The sequence below is a fragment of the Camelina sativa genome, chromosome 12 (genome assembly GCF_030686135.1).
Source record: "Camelina sativa cultivar CO46 ecotype springtype chromosome 12, ASM3068613v1".
NCBI classification, from domain to species: domain Eukaryota; kingdom Viridiplantae; phylum Streptophyta; class Magnoliopsida; order Brassicales; family Brassicaceae; genus Camelina; species Camelina sativa.
The window spans coordinates 1,022,621-1,039,724 of record NC_141891.1 but is presented as its reverse complement, the minus strand read 5'-3'; the positions used below and the strand labels follow the sequence as shown (position 1 = coordinate 1,039,724).

The 17,104-nt window shown below is 32.0% G+C and overlaps 4 protein-coding genes across 6 annotated transcripts; all 4 read left to right on the top strand.

Annotated features, from left to right (window-relative positions):
• The first annotated feature begins 45 nt into the window (after nucleotides 1–45).
• Nucleotides 46–2,716, top strand: LOC104729365 (putative cinnamyl alcohol dehydrogenase 6). Of its 2 annotated transcripts, none has more exons than XM_010448303.3 (6): nucleotides 46–219; nucleotides 344–457; nucleotides 1,374–1,663; nucleotides 1,739–1,962; nucleotides 2,037–2,190; nucleotides 2,302–2,716. In XM_010448303.3, exons 1-6 carry the CDS (start codon nucleotides 113–115, stop codon nucleotides 2,508–2,510), a joined length of 1,098 nt encoding a protein of 365 aa, XP_010446605.2. In that variant the 5' UTR covers nucleotides 46–112; the 3' UTR covers nucleotides 2,511–2,716. The 2 variants fall into 2 exon arrangements, with proteins under 2 accessions (XP_010446605.2, XP_087335843.1); XM_087479717.1 differs by having other exon boundaries at nucleotides 55–219; nucleotides 337–457.
• Nucleotides 2,717–3,204: 488 nt separating this feature from the next.
• Nucleotides 3,205–5,042, top strand: LOC104729364 (cinnamyl alcohol dehydrogenase 7). Its single transcript, XM_010448302.3, has 4 exons — nucleotides 3,205–3,522; nucleotides 3,627–3,740; nucleotides 3,828–4,495; nucleotides 4,696–5,042. The coding sequence occupies exons 1-4, from the start codon at nucleotides 3,437–3,439 to the stop codon at nucleotides 4,899–4,901; spliced, it is 1,074 nt and encodes a 357-aa protein (XP_010446604.1). The 5' UTR covers nucleotides 3,205–3,436; the 3' UTR covers nucleotides 4,902–5,042.
• A 741-nt stretch (nucleotides 5,043–5,783) lies between these two features.
• Nucleotides 5,784–7,085, top strand: LOC104729363 (casein kinase II subunit beta-3-like). The gene is made up of 4 exons (XM_010448301.3): nucleotides 5,784–6,229; nucleotides 6,322–6,411; nucleotides 6,771–6,804; nucleotides 6,907–7,085. Exons 1-4 carry the CDS (start codon nucleotides 6,019–6,021, stop codon nucleotides 6,974–6,976), a joined length of 405 nt encoding a protein of 134 aa, XP_010446603.1. The 5' UTR covers nucleotides 5,784–6,018; the 3' UTR covers nucleotides 6,977–7,085.
• Nucleotides 7,086–13,111: 6,026 nt separating this feature from the next.
• On the top strand, nucleotides 13,112–16,527 carry LOC104729362 (cinnamyl alcohol dehydrogenase 7). Of its 2 annotated transcripts, none has more exons than XM_010448300.3 (6): nucleotides 13,112–13,392; nucleotides 13,514–13,627; nucleotides 14,971–15,056; nucleotides 15,164–15,277; nucleotides 15,358–16,025; nucleotides 16,152–16,527. In XM_010448300.3, the coding sequence occupies exons 2-6, from the start codon at nucleotides 13,595–13,597 to the stop codon at nucleotides 16,355–16,357; spliced, it is 1,107 nt and encodes a 368-aa protein (XP_010446602.1). In that variant the 5' UTR covers nucleotides 13,112–13,392; nucleotides 13,514–13,594; the 3' UTR covers nucleotides 16,358–16,527. The 2 variants fall into 2 exon arrangements, with proteins under 2 accessions (XP_010446602.1, XP_087333951.1); XM_087477825.1 differs by having other exon boundaries at nucleotides 13,261–13,392; nucleotides 13,502–13,627.
• The last annotated feature ends 577 nt before the right edge of the window (nucleotides 16,528–17,104 follow it).

Sequence of the window (17,104 nt, the reverse complement as noted above, 5' to 3'; positions counted from 1 at the left end):
TAATTTGTATTCTCTCATTCTTATATAAAAAGATAGCTGGCTACTCAGTTAGTCAGCTTACTCTTGTCCCTAAATTGTTCGAAAGAAGTATAAATAAAAAGAGTGAGAGCAGATGGAGAGATCATCATCATCAGAAGAGAGAGAGCAGAGCATAGAGGCTTTTGGATGGGCGGCAAGAGACTCCTCAGGCTATCTCTCTCCCTTTGTCTTTTCTAGAAGGTAACGCTGCCTCTGTGATGATGGTGTTATTACACATGCATGCGCATGATGATGGATCGATTGTTTAATTTAGTCATAGTGATGATGTTACGTACATGGTGATGATGGTATGTGCAGTGTGCAGGAAAACAGGAGCAGAGGAAGTGAGAGTGAAGGTGTTGTATTGTGGAATATGTCATAGTGATCTTCATTGTCTCAAGAACGAATGGCATTCATCTATTTACCCTTTGGTTCCTGGGTACGCAATTCTTTTTTCTTTTCCACTGTTTCGTAAATTCTTCTGTTATGGTAAAAAAAAAATTATTATCTTTAATTGTATCGTTATATCATAGTCCTAGTGATCTTTGTTTTTTGATGTTAAGATTGATTGTGATTAGATCCACAGTTTCCACCACTATAGAATTCACAATTACGATTATAAACAATATAAACTTCGATAAATGAATATCTAGTTAAAAACCCCGAATTTGTCTAGTATGATATGTAAGATTATATTTGGTAGGTAAAATGATATTTTTAACATATGTTTCAGAAAGTATTAAAATAGTGGATTTGGTTGGTAAATTACTTAACTATTAGAGATCAGGATCATAATTGAGTGGAACTAAATGTGGCAAATTCTCGTTTGTCCACTGTTAATAGTGGAGCACTTACTTAGCTCTTTTCTTTCGGCTAGATTATATATTGTTGAGAAAATCATTTCGGCAGATAAATTAATTATTACACTCAAATAAGTTTTGCCAAAAATGAGCACTCACCTTTATTATTAGTTATTACCATCATTCATCACTTAAAGTTGATTTCTTTATTTAAAAAAAATCTACACGCACAGATCAAAACTGAACGTTATGAAGATATTATAAGTGCAACACAAACTAAGCGTGAGTTATATGTAACTAAACAACTATTCCCTTTGTTCAAAAAAAAAAAAAAAAAAACTATTCCTAAAACCAAATTATGACTAAACATAAAAAATTGTAAATAGTATGTAACTTTCACTGAAAACTATCAAAAATAATATCTCATTTATTCATTTTTCTCTTATTTTTTAAAAAGTAAACTGTTTGAAAGCTTATGATGATATATTTAGTTTAAAATTCAAAAAGATTAACATTAATCAAATTTTATTTTGTTATTAATGTTGTTTACTGCAGTCATGAGATTGTTGGAGAAGTGAGTGACATAGGGAGCAAAGTAAGAAAATTCAATCTTGGAGACAAAGTTGGTGTTGGATGCATAGTAGATTCCTGCCGCGCGTGCGAGAGTTGTCGTGAAGATCAAGAAAACTACTGCACCAAAGCAGTCGCAACCTATAACGGAGTTCACCACGACGGAACCATTAACTACGGTGGATACTCTGACCACATCGTCGTCGATGAACGTTACGCCGTCAAAATTCCACACACGTTGCCTCTAGCTTCGGCCGCACCTTTGCTTTGTGCAGGTAATTTAAATCAAATATGATAATATTAAAATATCGCAACATTTTCAATAATACAAAGTAACATATTATATGTAGGCATCTCGGTGTACAGTCCTATGAAGTACTTCGGATTGGTCGGACCAGATAAACATATCGGAATCGTGGGGCTAGGTGGTCTTGGACACATTGGGGTGAGATTTGCAAAAGCATTTGGGACTAGAGTCACGGTGGTTAGTTCCACCTCTGGGAAATCTAAAGATGCTCTTGAAACTCTTGGAGCTGATGGGTTCTTGGTTAGTACTGATGAAGACCAAATGAAGGTAATCTTAAACCATATATATCGTTATGCATATAGAATGTAAAAAAATGTTATCAGATTTTAAATTTATGTTAGGGCGCAATGGGAACAATGGATGGCATAATTGATACTGTTTCTGCATCGCATTCGATTTCACCTTTAATTGGACTACTCAAACCCAACGGTAAACTTGTTCTACTCGGTGCAACGGAGAAGCCATTTGATCTATCTGCATTTTCATTAATCATTGGTATGAATTTACAACCCTAAGTAATAGACCGTTATATATAAGATTAGTTAATTTATTCAACTTTTCATACCTAGACTATTTGAGTGCTATGACGGAACCCTTATGCAACAGGAAGAAAATCCGTAGCGGGAAGTGGGATTGGAGGAATGCAAGAGACACAAGAGATGATTGATTTTGCGGCGGAGCATGGCGTAAAAGCAGAAATTGAGATCATATCAATGGATTATGTGAACACCGCCATGGATAGACTCGCAAAAGGGGACGTTAGATATCGATTTGTCATCGACATTGCTAACACATTGGCAGCTACTAGACCTTGATTTTTTTTTTTTGGCCAACGGTACTCAATCTTAGCTAAACTTGATGTTGTTGTATGCGTATTCAGATAAACAATAATCTGAACTGTTTTTTTTTTCTTTTTTTCTTTTTATAAATAGAGTATGATTAAGTGAATATAATCCCAGTGATTATGATTTGAAGATGTAATGAGGACATTGAATAGTATGAACCGAAAGTAACAATCAAATTACGTTGTCAATTTTAAATATGCGTATATTATCCAATGGATGGGACTTAACTAATTTGAAAGCGAAAGAACTACTAAATGTACAGCTTTAGTTTGGTTTCATTACATTTGCAAAAGAAAAAAAAAGTTTGGTTGCATTACATAAATGTCATTTAATATTTTGAATGCAGGTTTTATAATATTATTTCAGTTTTATACCTATTATCTTATTTTATTGATCGGTGAAATTAAATTAAAAAAAAAAAAGAAGAAATAAACTAATATAGAAGTGTAAATTGTCTCACATGCATGTGGTTGAATTAAGTTCCATGCATGTGCGTTGATCTTTAAAACTTTGGTGTGGAAGGTATCTCTCCGTATAAGTGTTACCTCTGGACCATGCTACATGCCAAAGTTGTAAAATCAAGAGAACGGCCTTAAACTGAACACATCAGAACATCAGTATCAAAGAGGTGAGTTGATATGGCCATGACTCACGACATCACAGTACTACTGCTAAAAACTGAATTACGATTAGGGACCATCTATTCTCGTGGACGTGGTTAATATGGTCCTTGTAAATTATATTAATGAGTAATTGTCATCATTCTCATCGGTTCCACAAGCCTTTGCTGTATAAAATCCGATGTCTTTCCTATATATCATTGTATCGAAACTTCTCAATTATTAGTGTCACTCAAAAAAATATCTCTCAGTCCCATTCTCTTATTGTTTTTCAAGATGGGAAAGGTTCTTGAGAAGAAGGCGTTCGGATTGGCCGCGAAAGACGAATCTGGAGTTCTCTCTCCTTTCAGTTTCTCTAGAAGGTTAACGAATATATTAATCTCTAACGATTTTGTATCGCATGATATCCGATATATTGTTTTTGTTCTATTGAAATTAAGTTTTGGTGGAGTTTTAATGTATATAGGGAGACGGGAGAAAAAGATGTTAGGTTCAAAGTGTTGTTCTGTGGAATTTGCCACACTGACTTGAGTATGGCCAAAAACGAATGGGGCGTGACTACTTATCCTCTTGTCCCAGGGTAAGACAAAATTTCTATACTCCAAAAAGAATAACAGATTTTATTTTTAAATTGAATCTTTGAAATAGCTTTGATACTACTATTCAGGCATGAGATCGTGGGCGTGGTGACTGAAGTTGGAGCCAAAGTGACCAAATTCAACACTGGAGACAAAGTAGGAGTTGGCTACATGTCCCGCTCGTGCCTGTCATGTGACAGCTGCAGTGATGGCGAAGAGAATTACTGTCCAAAGATGATCCTAACATCCGGAGCCAAAGACTACGACGACACCATGACCCATGGTGGTTACTCCGACCACATGGTGTGTGCTGAGGATTTCATGATTCGTATTCCTGACAATCTCCCATTAGACGGTGCCGCACCACTACTCTGCGCCGGAGTCACGGTCTTCTCCCCAATGAAGTATCATGGGCTGGACAAGCCCGGTATGCACATTGGTGTGGTGGGACTAGGCGGTTTGGGTCATGTAGGAGTGAAATTTGTCAAGGCTTTGGGTAATAAAGTTACGGTTATTAGTACTTCCGAGCGTAAGAGAGATGAGGCGATTAATCGGCTTGGTGCGGATGCCTTCTTGGTTAGCCTTGACCCAAAACAAATGGAGGATGCAGTGGGGACTATGGATGGTATAATTGATACCGTGTCTGCGACCCATCCGCTTCTTCCGCTGCTTGGTTTGCTTAAAAATAAGGGAAAACTTGTTATGGTTGGTGCACCTGCCAAGCCACTTGAGCTGCCGGTCATGCCTCTCATCCTCGGTACGAGCTTATTCGCCAATCATCTGTTAATGTTATCTTACGTGATATGTTTTTTTTTAATTCAAATTAAGCTTTCTATCAACAATTGACCATTTAATTTGCGTTGTATCGCTACATAATCAAATCTACCAACTTTTAAGAGTCCAGTCGATAAAAATTGGGAATATGTTTTTTCTTTTTCTTTTGTGGTTGTGTAATAGGGAGGAAGATGGTGGTAGGAAGTATGATAGGAGGTATAAAGGAGACGCAAGAGATGGTGGACTTGGCTGGAAAACACAATATCACGGCGGATATTGAGCTTATCTCTATGGATTATGTCAACACTGCCATGGAGCGACTCGCTAAGGGTGACGTTAAGTACCGATTTGTGATTGATGTTGCCAACACGTTGAAGACTACTCCTTAGTCATACAACTTGAAATTTGAATTTCCACAAAGCATGTTTCCTTGTTTGGTTTGTTGTAATAAGTTTTGTGTGTATTACTAGTCTACTACCACGCCATGTGCTTTATCAAATTAGTAAACTTGAATAAGTTATTTACTATAATTAGCTTTATGATAGAAGCTTAATTCAGATAAAACATTTTAATTGGCAATATTTTAAAACTAAAAATATATTCAAAATTAAATGTAGTCGCTATTTCTGTTGCTTTCAATTTGGTCTTGCTTGTGAACTCTTTGTTTTTCTTGGTTATATCAGACAACATGAAAAAATGTAGTCGATATTTTTGTGAAAATGAATATTAAGGTATGTGTTGGGTGGGAATGATAGAAGCATTGTTGTTTGACCGACCCTAGTTTAATTAATGAAAACAGTATGATTTAATTAAAAGGATTACTAGAAAGTACTCTCTTGGCCAAATTTAGTAAGACTATTTAATTTACACTAGTTTTTTTGGAGTATTAACTAATGTATGTATATTAGTAGAAAATTTTAAATGATTCTAATCTTAGCAGTTAGCAGTGTATATACGGTTTTAGTAGAACAAGATACATATGGACCACGATACACGTGAACAAAATTACAAAATACATTGTTGAGTTTGAGCAAATAATGTTGAAATTAAAAAGAAAGAATTACTCAAATGTTATCCAAAAGTTGGTTTATTACTCATATCTATAAATCTTTTGAAAATTACTAGAATGTTTAGTGTCCTGGGTGTAATTACAATTTACCCCTTGGGTTTTGATTCTCGAATTTGAATAAAAACTTAAAAAAAAAATACACATCAGCAAATTAAAATACACATTATTTTCGATTTTACATGTCACTAAACAATTTTTTTTCAGAATTTGACATTGATTTTTTCTTGTTTATGTCAAAAAGGAAAATCAAACCGTTTCCACTGTTCATAACCCAAAAAAAAAAAAAAAAAATCTCTCTCTCGTCGTCTCACATCTTCTTCTCTTCTTCTTCACTTTACCAAAATCACCGATTCGATTTTAAGGGTTCGGACCTATCAAAGCTTGAGAAAGTGTGAGACTTTGAGAATCTAAAGCTTTTGTTCTGGAGGAATCGAATTATGTACAAGGAACGTAGTGGAGGAGGAGGTGGGTCGTCAAGATCGGAGATCCTCGGTGGAGCTATTGATCGGAAACGAATCAACGATGCACTCAATAAGAAACTAGAGAAATCTTCAGCTTCCAACACCACATCTAGGGTTCTCACTTCTAAAGACAAAGATCCCTTTTCATTCACATCTACCTCCACTGCTAAATCTCAGCTTCCCGATGGTTTGTTTCTTTCTTTCTTTCACATCTGTGGTTTTTTTTGCTGTGGTATGTTTTAATTTTAATTTGCATTGTTTTTAATGATTCTTTTGCAGTGGAATCTGAAAGTGATAGTGAAGGGTCTGATGTGAGTGGATCGGAAGGGGATGATACATCATGGATCTCTTGGTTTTGTAATTTGAGAGGCAATGATTTCTTCTCCATCGATTCGTTTTTTTTTAATTCTTAAACTTAAATCAAGCTTTATACTTTGTTGGTGTTTGGTATGTAAATCCAAATCGACTTGTTTTTTTGATTAGAAACAGAGGGATTAATTTTTTTTTTGAATATCTCATGAATCTGAATTTGCATTTATTGCAGTCTGTTGATTATTGAGTTTTTTGGTGTTTTGTTAATCAAAAATTTCAAAACGATAGCCTGTGGATGTTGAAGATGTGGGAAGAGAGATTCAGATAATGGATCATCTGTCTCATGAAGTTCTATGATTATAATGCTTCCTTAATACTTCATTTGGCCGTAGTTGTTTACTTGTTTTCATTTGCAGGGTATAGTCATTTGCAGGATATAGTCATTTGCAGGTATAGTCCTTAATACTTCATTTGCAGGGTATAATCATTTGGCTTGTTTTCATATCATTTTTTACTTTGACAACTAAGAAAACGTTTATTCTTTTTGGCCAGTGTTGATGTGATTTTCTCAGGAGAAACTTGCCCTCACTCTTGGATTGAAAAGGAGGCAAAGAAGAAATGATTTTGAAAATGTTCTTTTTTTTATCAATAAGAACTCCACCATTGGAGAGGATAAATATAATTAACTTTATAAAAGTTCTTATTTTAAAAAGGTACAAAATTTATTATTAAAAAATTTAAGAATCTAAAAATAACATACTACCAATAATAAAGATGGTCTAACATGGAATTGATGCCATATGATACATATTTATGTGAATTGAGGCCATATGATACACATTTAAGTGAGGTCATATGATACATATCTTTGTGTATTTAATATTGATAAATATTAAATATACATATATGTTATGGCTGAGTTATGTATTTCGTACGGCTGAGTTATGTACTTCGTACAGCTGAGTTATGGCTGAGTTTTTGTTAGGGAAACCTAAACAATAATTATGTGCCTGCTCATATCCACACGCGTAGTAAATTTATAAAGTTAGTTTTTTCACAATATATTATACAAAATAATTAAAAAAATTGAACTCAAAATTCGAATAAAAAATAAAAAAATTCCGACAAAGTGACTAAGTGATGGCTGAGTTATTGACTTACACGGCTGACTTATGAAATATTTGTAAATTTATATTATTATAACTCAATATTTAAATGTACAATTGAAATATGAATATTACAATTATTATAACCAATAAAAAGTAATAATTATAGAGAAATATTGATTTTTACACATTCTCACAAGAATGTGTAAAACATACAACACATGACGTTTAGGGGTTAGGGTTAGGGTTGGGGTTTAGGGTTTGAGATGTAGAGTTCAAATGAGTAACATTATTTGTTTTTTGGTTTTGGTTCTAATGTGTTGTAATGTGTTTGGTTTAAGGTGGTAATATGGATATACTAATATTATTATTTTTTTGAATATTTTTTATTATTTCCGGTTATGGGTCGGTTAGATTAATATATAGCCATAAATAACCCAAAATATATTGTAATTAAGTAGATTAGCCTAATATAACCGAAAGTAAGCCGAATATAACCAAAATTAACCAAACATACCAATTCAAAAATACCAAATTGGAAAAATTATTTTTTCCGGTTCGGTTCGGTTTGGTCGGTAATTTAGTCATTTTAATTTGAGAGTTGGCTGAGTTATGGTAAAGTTATGGCTGAGTTATGCAAACGGATATATTAATTTATTATATACCTTCTCGAGAATACAAAAAGTGTTGTTGGGAAGACGCAAACAATAATTATGTTTATTGTTAAGAACCACACACGTAATAAATGAGATTTTAGCGATTTTTTATTTAAAAGGAATTTAAATTTTGAATTTGAATTTTTTTAATTTTTTTTTAATAAAAGTATTTCTCAAACATTTGACTGATATGGCTGAGTTATCAACATAAACGGCTGACTTATAAAATATTTGTAAATTAGAATTATTATAACTCAAAATTAAAATATAGAATGAAAAAATGAATATTACAATCATTATAAGCAATAAAAAGTAATAATTATAGACAAAGATTGATTTTTACACAGTCTGATCAAAATGTGTAAAACATTCAAAATATGACATTTAGGGGTTAGGGTTAGGGTTAGGGTTTGAGGTGTAGGGTTCATATTTCCAACATTATGGGTTTTAATATAACAATTTTGTTTTGGTTATATTGTGTTTGGTTTAAGGTGGTAATTTGGATATACTAATATGATAACCATTTTAAAATTTAAAATTTTTTGAAATTATTTTTCGGTTATTTCCGGTTATGTGTCGGTTAAATGAATATATAACCATAAATAATCCAAATGTTACCCAAATTAGGTCGATTAACTTAATATAACCGATAGCAAGCCGAATATAACCGTAACTAACCGAAAATAATGGAAATAAAAGTTTCCGGTTCGGTTCGGTTTGGTTGGTTATTTAGTCATTCTAATTTGAGGGTTGGCTGAGTTATGGTAAAGTTATGGCTGAATATGAAAACGTATTCTTCTTTCCTGGGTCTTTTGTTCTGTCAGATTCCTAATAAGTATTAAAACGTTTCTCGATATTACAAAAAGTGTTGTTAGGGAAGCGCGAAAAATCACTAATTCTGTGCCTACTCAAATCCATACGTATAATAAATTCATAAAGTGAGATTTTTATCACAAGATATTATTGCAACTAATATATGGGTCTTTTGTTCTGTCAGATTCCTAATAAGTATTAAAACGTCACTCGATGTCACAAAAAGTGTTGTTAGGGAAGCGCGAAAAATCACTAATTTTGTGCCTGCTCAAATCCACACGCATAATAAATTCATAAAGTGAGCTTTTTATCACAAGATATTATTGCAAATAATTAACTAATTATTATCCTTTGTAAAATTGTTAACTCAAAAGATTATTCAACATCATGGAAATTTTCATGAGTTAAAGATGTGATAAGTTGAGTTATCTATTTTTTTAATTAAAAAAACGAAAATTCAGTTATATAATACAAAAAAATATTTTTTTCGTTTTTATTTAATTCATATATCAAGAAAAATATTTTTTACTGTTTTTCTTTTATTTAATAACTTTTTTAATTAGTTATTTTATTTCTCCTAAATTATTATTTTTTATTATTATTTGAAATGAAAATAGACATAGACCTAAATTTTATTCAAAAATGTTACCAATCACTAACAAAACTAATTTTTTTGAAGTTGAGTTTGAATAATCATGTGTTATTGTTGATGTACAAGTTTCCTTTGTAAAATTGTTAACTCAAAAGATTATTCAACATTATGGAAATTTTCATGAGTTAAAGATGTGGTAAGTTGAGTTATCTATTTTTTTTTAATTAAAAAAACAAAAATTCAGTTATATAATACAAAAAATTATTTTTTCGTTTTTATTTAATTCATATATCAAGAAAAATAATTTTTACTGTTTTTCTTTTATTTAATAACTTTTTTAATTACAAGATATTATTGCAAATAATTAAATAATTATTATTCGAATTTAGAATTTTATTTTTCTAAAAGTATTTCTCCAACAATTGAATATTAAAATTATTATAACTCAAAAATTAAATTTAGAATGAAAATATGTCTATTAGTAGGTTAACTGATGATTTCCCGCCAAAATATCGCTTTACGGCTGAGTTATAATCATTACGGGGAAACGAAAGGTCATGTGACGGCTGAGTTATAGTGAGTTATGGCTGAGTTATCACAAGAAACAATCTGAAAGTAAACGGATGATATATATGACTTTACGGCTGAGTTATAATATTTACGGGAAAACGAAAGGTCATGTGACGGCTGAATTATTGTGAGTTATGGCTGAGTTATCACAAGAAAAATCTGAAAGTAAATAGATGATATAGGCTATGACTGGTAACATGTGTTACTATTGTCTTAAGTTGAGTTATGGACTTAACTCAAATTTTATTCAAAAATGTTACCAATCACTAACAAAACTAACTTTTTTAATTAGTTATTTTATTTCTCCTAGATTATTATTTTTTTATTATCATTTGAAATGAAAATAGACATATTCAACATCATGGAAATTTTCATGAGTTAAAGATGTGGTAAGTTGAGTTATCTATTTTTTTAATTAAAAAAAAAAAGAAAATTCAGTTATATAATAAAAAAATTTATTTTTCGTTTTTTATTTAATTCATATATCAAGAAAAATAATGTTTACTGTTTTTCTTTTATTTAATAACTTTTGTAATTAGTTATTTTATTTCTCCTAAATTATTATTTTTTATTATAATTTGAAATGAAAATAGACATAGACCTAAATTTTATTCAAAAATGTTACTAATCACTAACAAAACTAATTTTTTTGAAGTTGAGTTTGAATAATCATGTATTATGATTGATGTACAAGTTTGAGGTATATCCTTTTTAAAATTGTTAACTCAAAAGATTATTCAACATCATGGAAATTTTCATGAGTTAAAGATGTGATAAGTTGAGTTATCTATTTTCTTTAATTAAAAAAAAACAAAAATTCAGTTATATAATATAAATAAAATTATTTTTTTCGTTTTTATTTAATTCATATATCAAGAAAAATAATTTTTACTGTTTTTCTTTTATTTAATAACTTTTTTAATTAGTTATTTTGTTTCTCTTAAATTATTATTTTTTATTATTATTTGAAATGAAAATAGACATAGACCTAACTTTTATTCAAAAATGTTACCAACCACTAACAAAACTAATTTTTTTGAAGTTGAGTTTGAATAATCATGTGTTATGGTTGATGTACAAGTTTGAGGTATATCCGTTGTAAAATTGGTAACTCAAAAGATTATTCAACATCATGGAAATTTTCATGAGTTAAAGATGTGGTAAGTTGAGTTATCTATTTTTTTAATTAAAAAAACGAAAATTCATTTATATAATACAAAAAAAAAAATTCGTTTTTATTTAATTCATATATCACGAAAAATAATTTTTCTGTTTTTCTTTTATTTAATAATTTTTTAATTAGTTATTTTATTTCTACTAAATTATTATTTTTTATTATCATTTGAAATGAAAATAAACATAGACCTAAATTTTATTCAAAAATGTTACCAATCACTAACAAAACTACTTTTTTTGAAGTTGAGTTTGAATAATCATGTGTTATGGTTGATGTACAAGTTTGAGGTATATCCTTTGTAAAATTGTTAACTCAAGAGATTATTCAACATCATGAAAATTTTCATGAGTTAAAGATGTGGTAAGTTGAGTTATTTATTTTTTTTGTATAAAAAAACGAAAATTCAGTTATATAATACAAAAAATTATTTTTTTTCGTTTTTATTTAATTCATATATCAAGAAATATAATTTTTACTGTTTTTCTTTTATTTAATAACTTTTTTAATTAGTTATTTTATTTCTCCTAAATTATTATTTTTTATTATCATTTGAAATGAAAATAGACATAGACCTAAATATGATAAGATTTTAAATATTATGGCATGCATGTAGTTAATTTTTTAATTTGCAATGTAACAAAGAAGTTTAGTTAACAATGTAACTCAGCCACAACACGAAAAACATTACAGTAATTAAAAAGCAAAAAAAATTGCTGCCAAACTCAGCCGCTTCATGAACTGAAAATATGTAACTCAGCCGTATCGTTTGATAAGTCAGCCGTAACTGAAAAACATTCTAGTAATTAATCTTTTGCCAATAAGTCAGCCGTCAAACGGCTGACTTGTCGATAAGTCAGCCTATGACGGCTGAGTTATAGTTTTTTTACCATAACTCAGCCGTAACTACATCTCATAAGTCAGCCATTTTTCATAACTCAGCCAGTCGGAAAATGGCAACTCAGCCGTGTCGTTGTGATAACTCAGTCAAAATCTTGACAACTCAACCATCAGGTGAAAACTCAGCCATCACTACAGCTGAGTTATGCGCATAACTCAGCCAAATTTAATAAGTCAGCCATAACGCTTGGCTGACTTATGCGCATAACTCAGCCAAATTTAATAAGTCAGCCATAACGTTTGGCTGACTTATGGGCGTAATTCAGCCAGATTTTCATAAGTCAGCCGTCCGCTCTTACTCAAATGCTTTTTTGAGTAACTCAGCCGCAACATACCTATAATTCAGCCGCAACATACTCTGTATCGCGTTACGGCTGAGTTATGGTACACGTCAGCGATTTCTGACGTGGCGTCTGACGTGGCAATGGCATTTTTATAATAACGTTTTTTCCGGTAACATAAAACAGGGGCACGCTGGGTATTTTGAAAATACCCGAAACATTCTAGTAATAAAAAAGTTTTTTGTAGATTCTGGTAATATTACCTAAAATGAGTAACATTTGAGTAATTCACCCAATTAAAAAAGGTTTTTTACTCTTATTACATATATATCGAAGAAGTAGCATTTGAATGAGTGGATGTACTACTTCAAATGGACAAAATACTAGTTCAAGAACAAAATATCAAGATAAAAAATGTCTTTGCGAAGCAAGAGGCTTTGCCAATACTACTTCAAATGTACTAACTATGTGGATTAATGACAAAGATCCAGAAGCAAGAGGCTTTGCGAAGATTTAGAAGGCACATGATGCTTCTAAAAGAGTGAAGAGCTTCATGTCTACAATATGAATGTAAACATAAAAATTGAGTATAATTTCTTGTGTATGATTATGCTTGTTTTACTCTGATTTTATATATAAATGGTTTCCGAGGTCCAAAAGCTGGTAGAATAATTTCAAACTCTGACTATTATATATAAATGGTTTCCGAGGCGTAAAGTCAAATTTCTACACTGAAACGGCAGCGTTTAGATCTATTTGTATTCTCATTTCTCATTCATTCCTATATAAAAAGATAGCTCCCTTAATTGTTCGAAAACAAAGAAATAAAAAGAGTGAGAGCAGATGGAGAGATCATCATCATCATAAGAGAGAGAGAGCAGAGCGTAGAGGCGTTTGGATGGGCGGACTCCTCAGGCCATCTCTCTCCCTTTATCTTTTCTAGAAGGTAGCGTTGTCTCTGTGATGATGGTGTATTTATTACACATGCATGATGGATCGATTGATTAATTAAGCCAGCCATAACGATTATGTTACATGGTGATGGTATGTGTAAGTGTAATGTGCAGGAAAACAGGAACAGAGGAAGTACGAGTGAAGGTGTTGTATTGTGGAATATGTCATAGTGATCTTCATTGTCTCAAGAACGAATGGCATTCCTCTATTTACCCTTTGGTTCCTGGGTACGCAGTTTTTTTTTTTTTTTTTTTTTTTTCACTCACTGTTTCGTAAATTCTTCGGTTATGGTAAAAAAAAAAACAGTTATCCTTGTGTCAGTGATCTTTGTTTTTTTCTTTTTTTATGTTAAGATTGATTTGCATTAGATCCACAGCTTTGACCGCTATAGAATTCACAGAACAATATGAACTTCAATTAAAAATAAATCGAGTTAAGAAATGCGAATTTGGCATGTATGGTGATTTATAAGTACTCAAGGAGTGTATGTAGTGACTGTATATATTAGGCGAAATGATATTTTCAGTTTTTTACAATATGTTTCAGAAAGTATATATTAAAATAGTGGATTTTGTTGGTAAATTACTTAATTATTAGAGATCAGAAATTATAATTGAGTGGAGTTAAGTGTGGCGAATTCTCGTTTGTTCACTGTTGATAGTGGAGGACTTACTTAGCTCTTTTCTTTCGGCTAGATTATATATATAGTTGAAAAAAACATTTAGGCAGATAAATTAATTATTACACTCAAATAAGTTTTGGCAAAAATGAGCACTCACCTTCTTTATTGTTGGAATAAGTTCTGCTTTTTTTTTTTTTTTATAAATAGAGTATGATCAAGTGAATGTAATCCCAGTGATTATGATTTGAAGATGTGTTGAGGACATTTAAATGTATGAACCGAACGTAACGGTCAAACTCGTTTTAAATTTTAAATTTGTATATAGTATCCAATGGATGGGACTTAACTAATTTGAAACTGAAAGAACTATTACATCTTTATTTTTCAGCTTTAATTTGGTTGCATTACATAAATGTCATTTAATATTTTGAATGCAGATTTTATAATATACTTTCAATTTTATACCTGTTATCTTATTTTATTAAATGGTGAAATAAACTAATATAAAAATGTATCAATAAAAGAATGGGTATGGAGAAAAATGGTCTCATGCATGTGGTTGAATTAAGTTCCATGTGCGTGGATCTTTAAAAATTTGTTTTGCGAAGGTATCTCTCCCTACATGTAGTAACTGTCACCTCTGGACCATATTACATGACAAAGTTGAAAAAAATTAAGAGAACGACCATAATTGCACCACAACCATAGCTTTGAATCAGCAAAAAATCAACTGCATTATTGATGAACACATCAGTATCAAATTGGTGAGTTGATATGACCCTGACTAACGACATAACACTAGTACTATTACTACAAAATTGAGTTACCATATATATTAGGGAATAGGGACCATCTATTCTCGTGGACGTGGTGAATATGATCCTTGTAAATTATTAGTATCACTCAACAAAAAAATCTCTCAGTCCCATTCTCTTATTTTTTTTCAAGATGGGAAAGGTTCTTGAGAAGGAGGCGTTTGGATTGGCCGCGAAAGACGAATCAGGAGTTCTCTCTCCTTTCAGTTTCTCTAGAAGGTTAACGAATATATTAATCTCTAACGATTTTGTATCGCATGATATCCGATATATTGTTTTTTTTGTTCTATTGAAATTAAGTATTGTTGGAGTTTTAATGTATATAGGGATACGGGAGAAAAAGATGTAAGGTTCAAAGTGTTGTTCTGTGGAATTTGCCACACTGATTTATGTATGGCCAAAAACGAATGGGGCTTCACTACCTATCCTCTTGTCCCAGGGTAAGACATGTACTCCAAAAAAAAAATCATATTTTATTTTAAAACTGAATCTTTGAAATAGCTTTGATACTACTATTCAGGCATGAGATCGTGGGCGTGGTGACTGAAGTTGGAGCCAAAGTGACCAAATTCAACACTGGAGACAAAGTCGGAGTTGGCTACATGTCCCGCTCGTGCCTGTCATGTGACAGCTGCAGTGATGGGGAAGAGAATTACTGTCCAAAGATGATCCCAACATCCGGAGGCAAAGACTACGACGACACCATGACCCGTGGTGGTTACTCCGACCACATGGTGTGTGCTGAGGATTTCATTATCCGTATTCCTGACAATCTCCCATTGGATGGTGTCGCACCACTACTCTGTGCCGGAGTCACCGTCTACTCCGCAATGAAGTATCATGGGTTCGACAAGCCCGGTATGCACATTGGTGTGGTGGGACTAGGTGGTTTGGGTCATGTAGGAGTGAAATTTGCCAAGGCTTTGGGTAATAAAGTTACGGTTGTTAGTACTTCCGAGCGTAAGAGAGAGGAGGCGATCAATAGGCTTGGTGCAGATGCCTTCTTGGTGAGCCGTGACCCAAAACAAATGGAGGATGCAGTGGGGACTATGGATGGTATAATTGATACCGCATCTGCGACCCATCCGCTTCTTCCACTGCTTGGTCTGCTTAAAAATAAGGGAAAACTTGTTATGGTTGGTGCACCTGCCAAGCCACTTGAGCTTCCGGTGTTCCCTCTCATCTTCGGTACGAGCCTATTTGGCATTTGCCAATCATCTTTAAACGTTATCTTACATGATATGTTTTTGATTCAGTCGATAAAAATTGGAATATGTTTATTTCCTTTTTCTTTTGTGCATGGTCGTGTAATAGGGAGGAAGATGGTGGTAGGAAGTATGATAGGAGGTATAAAGGAGATGCAAGAGACGGTGGACTTGGCTGGAAAACACAATATCACGGCAGATATTGAGCTTATCTCTGCGGATTATGTCAACACTGCCATGGAACGACTCGCTAAGGGTGACGTTAAGTACCGATTTGTGATTGATGTTGCCAATACGTTGAAGCCTACTCCTTAGTTGGAAAGCTTAAAATTTGAATTTCCCCAAAGCATTTTTCCTTGTTTGGTTTGTTGTAATAAGTGTTGTATTTTTGAGCTGACGACTTTGTGTGTACTACTACTAGTCCACTACTAGCTACAGCATGTGCTTTATCAAATTAAAAAAACTTGAATAAGTTATTTAATTAATTTTATCATTAGAAGTTTAATTAAAATTTAATTCAAATAGACGATTTTAATTGGTAATATTTTAATTTAAACTAAAAATTAATATATATTGTAATCGATATTACTGTTTAAATGATTATTAAGGTTATGAAATGTGTTGGGTGTGAATGATAGAAGCAGTGTTGTTTGACCGACCTGAGAGATTAACGAAAACAGTATGATTTAATACTAGAAAGTACCAAGGGATTGGTCAAATTTAGTAAGACTATTAAATTTACACTAGTTTTTTTTTGAGTATTAACTTCGAGCAAGTGCATATATGTATATTAGTAGAAAACTTTAAATGATTCCAATCTTAGCAGTGTATACACGGTTTTTGTAGAATAAGATCGTAGAAAGTACCAATATATATTAGTCCAATCTTGGCTGGATAAGTAGAAAGTACCAATATATATTAGTCCAATTTTTTAATACTACTAAATTTAAACTAGTTTTTTGGAGTATTAATCGATCAAGTGCATGTATACACGGTTTTATTATGAATATGTTCCGTGGACGAAATTAGTAGAATAAGATACGTATGGACCACGACACACAC

Bases quoted from the DNA above. Each gene is read 5' to 3' on its own strand.
- LOC104729362 (XM_010448300.3), top strand. From the start codon at position 13,595: ATGGCATTCCTCTATTTACCCTTTGGTTCCTGG. The intron at 15,278-15,357 runs GTAAGACATGTA...ACTACTATTCAG, and splicing joins ACCTATCCTCTTGTCCCAGG to GCATGAGATCGTGGGCGTGG. The intron at 16,026-16,151 runs GTACGAGCCTAT...GTCGTGTAATAG, and splicing joins GGTGTTCCCTCTCATCTTCG to GGAGGAAGATGGTGGTAGGA.
- LOC104729365 (XM_010448303.3), top strand. From the start codon at position 113: ATGGAGAGATCATCATCATCAGAAGAGAGAGAGCAGAGCATAGAGGCT. The intron at 458-1,373 runs GTACGCAATTCT...TGTTTACTGCAG, and splicing joins ATTTACCCTTTGGTTCCTGG to TCATGAGATTGTTGGAGAAG. The intron at 2,191-2,301 runs GTATGAATTTAC...CTTATGCAACAG, and splicing joins TGCATTTTCATTAATCATTG to GAAGAAAATCCGTAGCGGGA.
- LOC104729363 (XM_010448301.3), top strand. From the start codon at position 6,019: ATGTACAAGGAACGTAGTGGAGGAGGAGGTGGGTCGTCAAGATCGGAG. The intron at 6,230-6,321 runs GTTTGTTTCTTT...ATTCTTTTGCAG, and splicing joins TAAATCTCAGCTTCCCGATG to TGGAATCTGAAAGTGATAGT. The intron at 6,805-6,906 runs GTATAGTCCTTA...CTTTTTGGCCAG, and splicing joins CAGGATATAGTCATTTGCAG to TGTTGATGTGATTTTCTCAG.
- LOC104729364 (XM_010448302.3), top strand. From the start codon at position 3,437: ATGGGAAAGGTTCTTGAGAAGAAGGCGTTCGGATTGGCCGCGAAAGAC. The intron at 3,741-3,827 runs GTAAGACAAAAT...ACTACTATTCAG, and splicing joins ACTTATCCTCTTGTCCCAGG to GCATGAGATCGTGGGCGTGG. The intron at 4,496-4,695 runs GTACGAGCTTAT...GTTGTGTAATAG, and splicing joins GGTCATGCCTCTCATCCTCG to GGAGGAAGATGGTGGTAGGA.